At 38.3% G+C, this 14,727-nt stretch overlaps 1 protein-coding gene across 1 annotated transcript in view; it reads right to left on the reverse strand.

Annotated features, from left to right (window-relative positions):
- kcnh7 (potassium voltage-gated channel subfamily H member 7) overlaps positions 1-1,524 on the reverse strand; it is a gene marked incomplete at both ends in the record, with an annotated part of 43,339 nt that extends 41,815 nt beyond the window's left edge. The window contains 2 exons of the mRNA XM_080498023.1: positions 886-1,116; positions 1,449-1,524. Coding sequence (XP_080354149.1) covers positions 886-1,116; positions 1,449-1,524 — 307 coding nt within the window. The remainder of the gene's footprint in view (positions 1-885; positions 1,117-1,448) is intronic.
- Between the last annotated feature and the right edge of the window lie 13,203 nt (positions 1,525-14,727).

A 14,727-nucleotide genomic window follows, 5' to 3' on the forward strand; every position in this document is an offset into this window, starting at 1 on the left:
ATTCAATGAAAGCAACTGTGCACATTTGTTATGAACCACACTAGCATTAAATGCGCCATTGAGCTTCAAATGCACATTTTATGTGAAAAGCACAAGTATTTACTGTACGGTAGTAAATGTCACAGGGAAGCAGATGAGCTGTGTCTTTATCCCTTTTTCTGCACTGTTAAAAGAAACTGCTCATCATATTGTGATTTAAGATGTATTGTTTTAAATGTGTTGATATTACATGACGCGTGATCATGATGTAAAACCAAAGAAGACACTATTGTTGTCACTTGTGTGTCCAATAATTCTGGTGTTGCATTTCAGAATGTCAAAATGAAAAAGTAATATGATTAGTGTCATCTGACACAATGACTAATGACTATAATACTTCCATGCATGCACAGAAAAACAATACTCCCAAAAACCTATTTCATTAGGCAGGAAATGCATTGGGAGATGGAATAAAAATACACTACATGTAATGTATTATCATTTCAGTATGAAGCAACCATTTCTTTATTATGAGGATAATCTTTGTTTGTTTGGCAAATTCTCATTTCTGAAATGTCAAGTGCATATCCCTCCCCAGATGCATGAAGAGGATCAGAGGTTCAGTTTCACACACCACAAGAAACATTCGAGCATAAATTCAGAGGGGAGGGGTAATTTTAGAACCGACTGCACCGACTGTTTTCTTCTATCAGGGGTAATGTCTGATCTGTACATCATGTAACTGACTCGGGGTGGTTAGTAACCAACTGACAGGCCACATCAAGAGGCGGATATAGTGAGGGGCTGCAGCAGGTGCTCTCACAGGAGCAACACGTCACAAAAGACACCTCTCAGCTTACGGGCTTGCTGTGACAGGCACACTCTTGTGCCAGGTCAGTTACTTACCATCCTTGCGGTAGTAGGTGATCTCCACCTTGCGCTCCTCAGGCCCAGCCACAGCCTGTGCCACCTGGCTGATGGCTTCTTTGTCCGTCAGGTCACCGTGCAAGAAGTCACAGGTGCATGGCTTCTGCATGATGTCCGGTCTTGAGAAGCCGGTCATCTCACAGAAGCCATCGTTGCAGTATATGATCGCACAGTTCTCCACCCGGGCATTGGCTATCACAAATTTCCGGTCTGTAAAGGAAAAATATATATTTGCTTAGTGCCAGCTGAGGTACATCTGATCCACAGTCTTATCAGTGTGGTCCGGTGGCTAACAAAACAATCTAGTTGATTAAGTTTGCTTTCACATCTTCATGGTTTAGTTCAGAGAACCTCACTAAAATACAACAATGAGGTTTGTCTTCAGTTTGACTTGCCAGGAACCTCTTAAACATACAATAAACTTAAATTCCTTCAATATTCTTCATTTCACGAGATTTAATTTGATATAAATACACATTTTATATAATAGCAAGTACTCAGATTTTTTTTCTGTTGTAGCTGAAGGATTTGGACATACTTACTCTGACCCTCGAATTTCCGAATGATCATTCCCAGGAAGGTGTTTTGTGGCGCAACGTGACCTCTTCTTACAGGCATGTTGAAAACGCAATATCCCCCAAGATCTCCAGATGAAAAAGAAGAAGAAGAAGAAGAAAAAGCGCCTTTGCAAGTAGATCCCGAAGTTACAAACGCTGGCTCTCAGTGATGCTCTCTCTGCCACAGATCATATTCGACGCGAACGCACACACGCACTCTTCCTCTCTTTCTCCCTCTCTCTCTCTCCCTCGCTCTCTTTCTCTCCACTTTCTCTGACCTTCCTACTTCGCAGAGGAGTTGTTTATCCCGTTTGTATGCCCGAGCATGTGAATGCCTCCTCGCCGAGACGCGCGGAATCGGGGAGGGTTGCTTGATTGAGTTCGCCGAGCATTTCGCGTTGAGGATGGATGCGATCGCGCCGTCGTCCCCTCCGGTGTCGTGGTGTTTCTGGGTGCGCACACAGCGGACACTCCGGATAACGTGCCAACGGGAGTGACGTCGCTCCCGGCGGGGCTTAGTTCCCTCCACCTCGGCTGGATGGATAAGTCCGATGACTGCGAGACATTACGAGAGCAAAAATATGCACTTGCAGATATGAATCACTAAAAACATGTTCTTCATATTGAAGTCACATATTGGGAGAATAAATATGTACTTTATACGGTTGTGATCATATTTACGCACGAACCATCATTAGTTGGCAGAGTAAGTCATGGTTGGTGAGTTACAAGGTTGCACAAAAAAAAAAAAAAAGTTTCGGTGCGTTGATATCTGGGACTTTAAAGTATTATTGAGTAGGAATACTCAATACCCCCCCCCCCCCCCCCCTCCCCGAAAAAAGAATACTGAAAATGTTGTTTTAAAAACATCCGAGCTGTTGTTTGCATCAGTAAAATTGTTGATTGTTCACGTCCATCATTGTTGGCCAAGACACTGAACACCAAACTGCTCCCAATGGCTGGACTGCCTTGCGTGAACGTGATTAACAATGTAAAGAGCTTTGGTGCCTGATCAAGTGGTGAAAAAGCACTATATACAAGTGCAATCCATGTACTGTTTAAAGTCTGCAGAACGCTTGTGTTCTTAGAGGCCACATCAGCCTCTGGGGGAAAAACATATATAGCAAGCAGGATTAAAGATTTCACTCGGTTTTTTTTTTCTTTTCTTGTGAAAACCTCAGCTTGTTCATAATAGATTTAATAAAAAGTGCAATGAAACTTTTCTGGATTCAGTTTTCACTGAAAATAAGGGAAGGCATTGGAGTTGTTCGTATTTATGATTGAGATCAAATGGAGCTGTGTGTGGGCCCCTGAAATAAAAACTTTGCTTTGTCACCCCTGTTCTATAGCCTGCCACCTTATCTGACTTATTGTCAAGGGGGCTGGAGTCGATCCCAGCTGACGACGGGTAAAAAGCAGGGTACACCTTGGATAGGTCATCAGTCTTATATATATATATATATATATATATATATATATATATATATATATATATATGAGAGAGGAGAGAGACACCATCCCACCTACAGTCAATTTAGGGATACACATAATTTCTTTGATGGCACATCACTTTGCTCTGGGTTTACTTCTCCAAACAACAAGAACATACAACAAGAACCCCTCACAGAAAGCATCCCACGACAGGAATGAAACAGAAGATATGCTTTCTGTAACATATGATTGGTAGTTATTATACTGCCTTGCAGCCTGTTCGTGATAAAGAAGTACTTGGCTAAAACTGCACTTGAAATTTGTACTAAAGTAACAGTAATCTATGTGTAAATCCACATGCTCAAAGATTTTTAATTTGTAATAAGTGAATAAATCCAGAAAGCATGAGTACAAGTGGTACCACAGTGAGAGAAAAACAGTGATGTTGTCTTCTGAGCTACTTTCTAATTACGTCAATAAATCTTGTAGCACAGGTGTGAAAACTACACTTTAAGATTAAGTGGGTGTTGTGTTGCTGTGTTAATTTTTTTTTTTTTTTTTTTTAAATACTGAGTCACAGTAGCTAATTTTGCTATTGTAACACGGCCAGAACAGCTTGTATGGGTGTAGGGAAACTTGTTTGTATTTTCAGGCATGTGACTATACAATTACCTCCTAAAGTTGCTCTCCACGATGCTAAAAAAAAGGATAATTTAATCAGGTAATGATATAAATCTAGACATTGTACATGTTAGTGTATTCACAGTGAGTAGATTGCAGAGTGGCAGTTTGACGAATAGACAGCTGAGGATAAGAGAGCAGGACTAGAATAAGGTTGTATTATGGCAAACGCAGCATTCTGAAAAAAATAACAGGGAGAAAAATAACTTTTTTCTTTAATTATTATCAGCTTAGTCTTCATGTAAAATCTGTTGTTGAAGTGAAACAGGTAGAGTGGAAAAGTGCAGGCAGTATCACCTGGGGAAACACTTGTATGCAGGTGCAGCAGCTTAGACGTGAAGACACACCCTCTTTACTGGTTCTCAGCATCCAGTTCATGCATTACATCTTTGGTGTACATCAACTCTGTGCAGCTCCGCATTTGCAGGTTCTTGGTTTATGGAAAGAACTAGAAAGTTTACTTTTGTACTACATTAAAAGCAAAATATTATTATTGTTGGGTGTATGCCAAAATATATAGATTATACGGTCAGAGAGTCATATTGGATTCTTTTATTGAGTCAGTTTCTTTTTATCTTTCCAGCAGAGTGAAACCACGAGGTGAGCTCGAGTGGGGTGCTGTCCATGGTGCTGCTTTTCATATCGTATTGGAATGCACAAATGTACACGGTCTCTCTCTCTCTCTCTCTCTCTCTCTCTCTCTCTCTCTCTCTCTCTCTCTCTCTCTCTCTCTCTCTCTCTCTCTCTCTCTCTCTCTCTCTCTCTCTCTCTCTCTCTCTCTCTCTCTCTCTCTCTCTCTCTCTCAAATGTGTTTGTAATGAAGAGGTAACATAACAGTTCAATTAATCTGTGCAGAAAACGGCCAGGTGGTGCAAAAATCATAATGTATGCATAATGCAAAGCCTCGATCTCAGTCTTGAAACATCTGGCACAGTATTTCTGCTCGGGCTCATCAAACATCTGGCCAATTGAGACTGGGAGAACACAATTAATACACATGATAAAATCCAGAAATCATGCATCTTTCATTAAATATCCAGATAGCTTGTCTATTTACAGGTATTTAGCACATATAAGCGGCCAGATTATATGTGCTCCCCGTGAGTTTGCTGATGAGTTCAGAACCTTGCATTGCAAACCAATTGCATGTGATCATTTATTAATCAGAGATGAAATTACTCTGCAGTGAATCGCCTCTGTGTCTTGGGTGGTGTGTTATTTTGTTGTCATATACTGTACTCCTTGTTTGTGAGAAGCTGCAGGTGTAAGTCAGATCAGGCACGCGCACACACACACACACACACACACACACACACACACACACACACACACACACACACACACGCGCGCACGCAGAAGGATTCAGGATTTGTTTTTTCTTTAGTTTTATTGGCCTACATTGAGAAGAATGGGGCAAACCCTTGTGGCTGTATCTGTTCTGTTTTGCACTGCTCTGGGAAAAGAGTTTACTTTTAAAGTCAGCTTGGATAGTATTTTCTGACTTTGCAAGTAACATGCAAAATCATCTTGCAGTGTTTTTCCTCTTGAACCCACAAATGAAGACCTCCTCAGGCCACAGTGCTTTGTCTGCTGTATTTTATCAAATCACTGTTGCATTAAGCCAGTGTGCAGTGTGCTGTATCCATTACTCACAACACAGCCACAGTTGAACCTTTCAGAGGATAGCCATTACTCACGAACAATTAAGTTAGAAGAACCATGACGTTTTCACGGTTGTCCTTTTAGCTTTGCGTTTTGGGGCGGAAATTCATTCATTGTAGGACAGAGGATTTTAAACTACCGCTTACATTGTTATGACAAATGTTGGAAATATCATTGTTGTGGACATTTCTCTTCTGTAAAACATACTTGAATAACACTGGCACACATGCTGACTGCTTAAAAGCAAAGGGTAACAATGGGTGGGTGAGGGGTGATATTAGCTGAGAGCTGCACACAAGGGAAATAATGTTCCCCATGAAGAGCCGTTCGCCCTGAGTAAAGACTTCATGTAGAATACAACCATTTCAGCCTGCTTCTTCCTCTCCCAGTACATCTGCACCATGCTTGTGAATTCCACAAAACAGCAGGTAATTTAGAGATTTACATGTTACTGTTGCTCTAAAACAATTTTATTTCCCCTTTATTGCTTGATCTTCCCCAACATTCTTGTCAAATATAGCAGATTTAGTCTAAGGTTTGTGTTGAAAGTACAATGAATCATATCGTGCAGCGCGTTAAATACAATATATCAGAGGTGGCACTTGTGCAATTTAAAGTGAACAGGGTAAAAGTTGAGCTCAGCATTTGGATGAACACAAAGCCATGAGGAATGCGTACGATGAGACCATAACACGAACCATGCAGAGTTTATTATGCTGACAGTAAAAATACAAATTACTCGAACAGCATGGTACCTGCTGTTTTATCCTGAAATGGTCCAACTAAAGCACAATGCGATATGACAGAGCATTTTTCATCAGTAACATGCAGTCATGTCTGCAAGTGAATACAAATATGAAAGTCATTGCTTCGTGACTGGTAATTGGTCTATTGGGTTGCGACAGCTGCAGCTTTGACTGTTCGTAAAACAGAAGATTGCACACAGATTTAAACCTCCATGTCAGACAGCATCCATCATTTCAGTGAAGAAATGATTGTCTGTAGGCTCACGCAGAGGTTGCTGTAGCTCAACTGAGCTCATCGAAATAGACAGGCAACGGAGAAACACAGATTTATGTATAAAAATAAGACTGTCGTATTGCAATATAATTCACTATATTGTATTAAACAATGGAATCCTGTTGGCTTCTCTCCACTCTAAAAAGTGCTGTTTTTACATTTGAATGTTTGAGTTCCACCACGTAACAGAATGTGTGGAGTTGAAAAGTAGATTTTCTAATTTTCACATCCGTATCCTCAAGGGGAGGATTTTATATGTACTTGCAACAAAACAAAATTTTAGTCAGCTGGACTAGGAGAATAAAGTTTAGATGAATGAAATCCAAACTACATATAAACTTGCAACACAATAAATAACTCACTACCACAAAATATTTTTTTTTTCAGAAGTCACAAGCTCGAACCATACATTACACTCAGTTTTGCACATGATCTGAGATAATGGTTAATGTAAATGGGGTAAAATTGGCTCAACCATCATGAAAATAAAGACAAAGCAGTTACATGTATGTTGAGGTATTGCATGTGTCATGTACTCTGAATTTCCAGTCATTAATCTTTATCATTTTCAAATCATTGAAATATGTTACGGTGCAGTTTCAACCTGTGATAGTTGAATAATAGTGAACAATGAATTGACCACAAAATGGGAATTTATACGGGGAAATACTCCCTTTTGTGTTAAATTCACTGTATTTTAATGGAACCACTTTAGTAACTTCAGACTTTTAACTAATGTCATATATGCACAAATATGATATACAATTGTTTTACGTATACTGGGAGTGTTTATGATTACATCTCTGCTGACAACTGCAGAAAAAAACAAATTTCCATCCTGGTTCTGTGGCTCTTCTTCGTGAAATGGCAGTTATAAACTAATAATGATGCATTATTGTCAACTACTCTTAAAGATTGGAAACAGATATGCTGTGTTGATTTTTAAATTGTCTTTTCAAATGAGGCTATGGCATGCAAACCCATTGAAACCCTGAGTCGTGGAGTGTTGGAGCCAATGCCAGCTGACCAAAACCTTCGATGGATTACACCCTGGACAAGTCAACAGTCCATCACAGGGAAAATACAGAGATACAGACAACCACACACACTTACGTTCACATGAATGGGAATATTTTAGGGCTGCAACTAACGATAATTTTAATAATCGATTAATCGGTCGATTATTTGTTCGATGAATTGGATAAAAAAACATTTCAAATTGTAAGACCAGCTGATATTGAAATCCAGAAGTGGAGATATGTTCTGGATCGTTCCGTTCCATTAGGCCTTAAAAAAGAACATAAAAACCATGTAGGCATAGCGAGAAAAGGCGAACACACACATTCAAAAGAGGGAATATTATCAATGAGTGATGAGATTGATAACATTGTGCACTCCACACAACTTTTTTGATTAATAATTTCTCAATAATATCTGCAGCTAGTTAAATACATCCAAATGGTCACATGTGGAGTTTTGGAGATGGAGATTTAATATAAACCAATAAGACACTTGACAAAAACATTTGCCCTTGCCAGCTATGTAATATGTTCTTTTGTGCTTGGTCACATCAAATATGCTTTAATTTAGCTATAAGCTCGTTTTTGACATTGCAATGTAATATGATGTTGAGACGGACTCAAACATTCAAATAGTTTTGATTATTATTAACATAAATGGGAGGGTCAGAAATAAACTTTATTTACCTTTGTGAAAACATTATAGTAGAGCTGTTTTATTGGATCACACAGGATTGTGTAAGCAAATAGAATAAATTAATAAAGTGGCTACTGAATTTGGAGGTCAGCATTAAATGTATTTTTATTTTTTTTATTTTGATCTATTTTAATTATAGAGTGCCAAATACAACACAGTCATCTCAAGGAACATTTACATGGAAAAACCCAACAATTCCACTTGAGCAAGCAATCTGTAAAACAGAATGACATTGTAGATAAACATTCATATACAGTACGATCATTTATAGTGGAGAGAACCCTGCAAGGTTTAATTGTTTAACAAGTATTTTATAACCACAATAAAACTGGCAGTTTAAAAAAATAAAGAATTGCAGATTTCATTTTATAGCAATATTTTAGAGCTATCATTATTGTACAGTTCTATCAAAAACCACCCTGCCATTCATTCCTTTAGTCATCCATTCATTCATTCATTCAGTGGACATAATCTCTGAGAATTTAGAGCAATCTAAAAAACAGCAGCAGCCGCAGCAGCAGCAGCAGCAGCAGCGGCAGCATCCAGTGACCAGAGCCTAATCCAGGTCTCACGGCACCAGTGCTCGCTCTGCCTCTCAGCCTCCCTCTCTCTCTCAGCCTTTCTACTCTCTTTGCTACCACATCCCATATGCTTACACCCGTGAAGCACAGTGGCAGGGCTTGCTCACTGTTCGTATAAACCATTACAGCTCTGTCTCCAAGAATAATCCACTACCTCAAAACACAGAGTGCTATCACTGCTTTTGCTGCCATGCCTTACCCCATACACCACCGCACACGTTCTGCACCATCTGCCCCCATCCAGGGAAAAAAAAAAAAGGCCACCATGCACTTTTGGCTTAGTGCGAGACTTCACAATATCATTTAATCCACCAGAGGTCGGCTCTTTGTCCCTTAGGCCCTATTAAAATGCATTCTTTGTGCTGAGCTTTCACAAAAGATTTCTAGCTCTATCTTGAGCTATCTGAATACCTAAATCAAAGCACCAACAAATAATTTCCTTCTGCTAATATCTAAACAAATATTGTTCTGTATCACTTATTCTCATTTGTTTCCAGGGTCAGAAAATACTGCAGCATCTGTCCCCAGTGTTACCACTGCTGGGCCCCGTGTGAACGCAGCTGCAGTCTCGAGGCACATGCACCATATGTTTCCACCCACAAACAGCCTACAAAGTCATCTGACAGTAAATCGCCGCCTGCGTGGCCTGCTTTACCATTCGCCTTTGTCCAGTCTGTGACTGCTGATTCATCACTAAGCTGGGCGTCTTCTGTAGGTCACTCATCCACTTCTGTTTATCAGAATGGAACTGGAAGGAGAATTAGCACTGTAATAAACAACATAAATAAACCCTGTGGAGAGTAATTCTATTTATGTAGCACACATACTTGGAAACATCACGTGAGAAAAGGAGATATAGGAAGAATTTATTTAAGTTAAGGATAATTTCTCTGAAATTGCCAAACTAAATAACAAGGAATGATCGTAAAGATAAGAAGTGACATTAACATTAGTCATGCCTGGGAAATAATTGGGATGCATGCACAGTAACCTCTGGTAACATTAAGGCCTGTCATCTTTTCCTAATAGTAGGAGTTTCCCACTGAGGTCATCAGCATCAGCAGCATGTCTTTCTATTTTTTTGTTTGGGGGGGGGGTTTGGCTTTTCAAGGCCGTGGAAGAGAAAACATTATAATAGATCATTTATTCAGGGGCAGCCTAATGCCAGATGGCAAACAAAGGCCACCATCACTGAACTTTTATTCCCCACAAAGAAACAATTCACCTTTATGAATAATTAAAATGATGCCAATTAAAATTGGATGGAGGCTGAAAAACACCATTGCGGATAACTACGATGACCTTCTGATCTGACTGCAGATTAATCACATAATAGGAGATAAACAGTTGTTCGTCTCCTGCTACAGCTGCAACAGCAAACAGTTCTGAATCACTCACAATGAGCAACTTTCATCATTGTGAGAGCCTCAGAAATGTTATTGTCTCAACCAGGGAGCCGAGTTGTGAGTAAGTACTTCTATCACAGATTTATGGCTGCGAAAATGATGAAAGTAACTGTTTATTACAATGATTAAATCAACATTCATGCCTGTACTAATTTTTGTAGTAGAACAATAACATATTATAGATAGACAGCACAGCAGGCATACAATAATTTCATATATCGGGTCTAAATTTGATTTAACAATGGTTTTGTAAAAAATAGGGACGATGTGGCTTGTTAGATGCTAATTGGTCATGTTCGTCTTGGACCAAAAAGTCTGAGTTGTTTGTGGAATTTATTTGCTTCCATCACATATTGAGATTATTGGCGCCTATTCTGACTGCTGATAATGATGAGTCATATCCTGTCTGACCAATGACAAGTAATGGCGGCGTTTCAATTACACAGGACCTTTTCACTTTGTCTCTGGCGCTGAACGGAATTAAGAAAACATCTCACATTCAAAAGATAAACACACAGAGTTTTCAATGTCATTTATAGCATTATATACCCAAAACAGGCTGTGACAGTATCTCCAGGAGAACTTGTAAAACAGATGTCATCAAAATGTGGAAAAGCTCGAGCTGCTACTGCTGTCCTCCTGCCAAGTTTTAGGAGCAGCAGTTCATTACCACTGTTGTCAAACTGCTGGCAGGGCTCAATGGAGTGATTGCCTCATTTCAGCTATCCCCCCTGTGATCATAGGTTACCATGGAAACTGGTGTGCCCCAGTAAATGTGCCACTGCCCTGCTCCCCCTGGCAGCATAGGCTACTTTTTATGCAATTGTTCTGTGTTGGTGTTGTTTGAAATGCAATTTAAACACGGTTAATATGACTGAGGACTGCTTGTCAATGTAAAACACAAGTTTCTTTTTATTCAAGCAAAAATGAAGACAATACAGAGCTTTAGATCTATGCAGGATAAGAAAATGCCACCGTTAGCTTCCCAGCACTTTGTGAAAATCAGATCCTTTCAGGTTTGGTATGACACTCTTGAGCGACTCTTACTGTGATTAGTGTGAATACTTTTTCATTTCATTTCATTTCATTTTATTTATTCTTTTTTCAAGGTAATGCAACCTAAAATAAAGCAACAATCCAACAAAAAACAAACAAACAATACATTCCATGAAAAGAAGAACAGGAGTTGGATGAAGAAAAAAATCTTATAAACTCCAACCCCATTCTTGAAGAAAAACGTACAAACTAGATGGCCTAACCGATGTAAAAAACAGCAACAACAAAAAAACAACAATTACATATACACATACATACACATACACATATACACACATATACATACATTCACCACCGTCATCATCATCATTATTGTTGTAAATTTTAACGTTTTTCACATTCGTCTCTGTACAAGTTAAGTGTCCTCTGTTTATACTTATATTTAAATTGAAGAATATTTGAACAACATTTTAGATCATTTTCTAGAGAGTTCCACTGTATCACACCAGATACTGAAACACACATTTGTTTAAGGGTGTTTCCTGCGAAAGGTTGTTTAAAGTCATTATTTCTTCTGCTTGTCTCACTGTTTACTGTAAAAAGCGCTTGCAGTCCATGCGGTAACAGGCAGTGTTTTGCCTTGTGAACAACTAATAAAGTTTGTAAAGAAACCAAGTCCTTCAATTTGAGTAGTCCTGACCTCAGAAACAGTTCTGTAGTATGTTCCCTTGGAGCAACTCCATTAATTATTCTTATAGCCCTTTTTTGTAAAATAAATAAGGGCATTAAATTTGTAACATAACAATTTCCCCATACCTCCAAACCATACATTAAGTATGGCAAAATAAAGGAGCAATATAGGATTCTCATTGCCTTATAATTCAACATAAACTTTACTTTACTCAAAACTGCAATGTTTTTACAAATTTTATTTCTTACGTAAGCTATGTGTGACTTCCACTTAAATTTATCATCAATGAGGACTCCTAAAAACCTAAATTCTGACACTCTCTCAATACTTATTCCATTTAAAGTCAAAGTAACACTTTCAGGGCATTGTTGATTTGTGAACAACATAAATTTAGTTTTGCTTAAGTTTAAGGACAATTTGTTTTTATTAAACCATTTCTGAAGTTGAACCATTTCTTGTTCAATAGTTTTCATTAATGTTCTTAAGTTCTTCCCTGATACAAAAAAATTTGTATCATCCGCAAAAAGAACAAAACGTAAAATCTTTGATTCCTCACAGAGGTCATTAATATATAAAGTAAAGAGTTTAGGCCCCAGCACAGAGCCTTGAGGGACTCCACACTTTACTGTTTCTAACTTGGATTCATGGCCTATATGCTCTACATATTGTTGTCTATTTTCTAGGTAACTACTAATCCAGTTTAACACTACACCTCTAATACCATACGTCTGTAATTTAGATATCAATATACCGTGATCGATCGTGTCAAAGGCCTTTTTAAGGTCAATAAAAACTCCAACTGTGTGATTTTTATACCCCAATTCTGTTGTAATGTCCTCCGTGATTTTCATCAAAGCCATAGCTGTTGAGCGGGTGCTTCGAAACCCAAACTGATTGTCATGTATCAAGGAATGTTTCTCAAGGAAATTGTCAAATTTATTAACAAAAAGCTTCTCCAGAATTTTGGAAAATTGAGAAAGCAAAGATATAGGCCTGTAATTTGTAAGACTATGCCTATCACCAGATTTAAAAAGGGGGACAACCTTAGCCACCTTCATTTTATCTGGAAAGAAACCTGTATTAAAAGACAAATTGATAACATATTTTAATGGTCCTACAATGCAATGTATAGTTTCTTTGACAATGTACATATCTAAGCCATCACTATCACATGAATGTTTACTTTTTAATCTGGAGACAGTAGAAATAATTTCACTCTCACTGACTTCGCCAAGAAATAGAGATTGCATGACTCTGCTTTCACCTGTACAGCTTTTATTTTCGTTATGTAGTGGTATAGATTTGGCCAGGTTTGGGCCAACACTGACGAAAAATGAATTAAATTCCTCAGCCATTTTTTCACCACTTACCTCAGTATTCTGTTGATTCATTAAGTATAGTGGCTGACTATAATTTATTTTACTATAATACTCAAAGAATTTCCATGCAAAAGTAGTCATATAGACAAAGTATATGTTCAAGATATTACCACCAATTTGATTATGAAGCAACAAACTTGCTATTTCACCTGGGAGATGGAAGCGGCACACTTGAAGTACATATAAGTGAATCATTAAAAAACAAATCTGAAAAATGAGCTCTTGTTTACTTTATGCCTTCATCAGAGGTGGAAGTTTATTTTTAAACTAATATCAGCAGCCTAAGCATTTTTTTAATTAATAATCCCTTGTGACACACCCGGCTTCTTTCAGATCTCCACCATCATCCAGTATAATATGAGTGGCACAAATGCAATTATCCTGAAGGTCTAAAAATAAAGCCTCGATTTTGAATTCTGATGTCCAAAGACTAAAACCCTCGGGGATGTCAGAGAGGAAAGCAAGTCACCCTCAGTCTTGACTATTTTGATGCATTCCTACATGGTAAATTAACATGATATGAATGTAAAACACATTGCTCTGGTGCGACTTATCAGGAATCATAATTATTTACTATCATCTGTATAGCTCAACAACATAGAAAACCTAGACTTCATAAAGTTTGTCACAGTCTGTGACATCCTTTTCCCTCTTCTGCTCATTAGACTTAAGATTTAAGCATAAAGCTTAATGTTTTATGCTTAAAGCAGGTCCGTTTGTGGCAAAACATCAGGTGTAGTTGGAAGTAAGACCCGGTAAAATCTTGTATATTGCTGGACTCTATATGAAATGCAAGTTCATATAGGCCTGCAAGTTAAGCCCCGTTAGCAAAGACTAAGAGCCCCTCTCCAATTTTACAAATGTTTGCCAAAACAACACAGCTTGCCTATATATTATAATATATTTCGTAGAAAGATTTTTCAGCCAGTCAAGGCAGCTTCAGTTCACATGTGATGAAACTTTGTTCAATTCACTTGGAATGTTATAGTTGCAGACCGGTACTCCTGTGGTGCTCCAATCAAAACTAATTGGCTGCACAGTGTTGGAGGAGACGTTTCTATCCACTGAGAAATTGCTGGATGTATCAGGGAATAAGCAAGTTTAATTATGACTATCTCTAAACCGAGCAGCTCTACAGAGAGGCTGTCTGCAAATCAAAAAGCTGCATACTCTAATTATTATGTTGGGTTTTTTTTTCAACGGCCATTAAGGCACCATAAAAAGACACCACACGATTCTATAAACACTTGCTATGGCAAAACCTAAAATGTTTCAGACATGTAAAGTCAGGGAGGATTCATTCATTACGAAAAACATTAGTTACAGTTAATTTGCCAAATGTTTGTTTGGGGTATTCAGTTGTACTCATTTCCAATTTTTGAAAGAAGCTTTAAAGTAAGATTTGAAGAAATGAGAAGAATTTCAGACTACTCATGAGAAGATACTGGTTTCAAAAATGGACAAATAGTAAAGTGAATGTCGAGCTGTGGGTCTGAATGCATTTATGTCTCTGTGCTGACACCATGTGGTTAGCGCAGCAAGTCACATGCAAGTGTATATAATGTTTTCCAGTGCCCCCCCCCCCCAACTGAATAAACCAACAAGACACAAACATGTAAGTTGTGAGTAACCACTGCTATCATGTGTTATCTATTCTAATCTTTAACCATGTCAGACAGCAATGCTCACTGATTGCAGCGT

Source organism: Blennius ocellaris (assembly GCF_963422515.1).
Source record: "Blennius ocellaris genome assembly, chromosome: 6".
NCBI classification, from domain to species: domain Eukaryota; kingdom Metazoa; phylum Chordata; class Actinopteri; order Blenniiformes; family Blenniidae; genus Blennius; species Blennius ocellaris.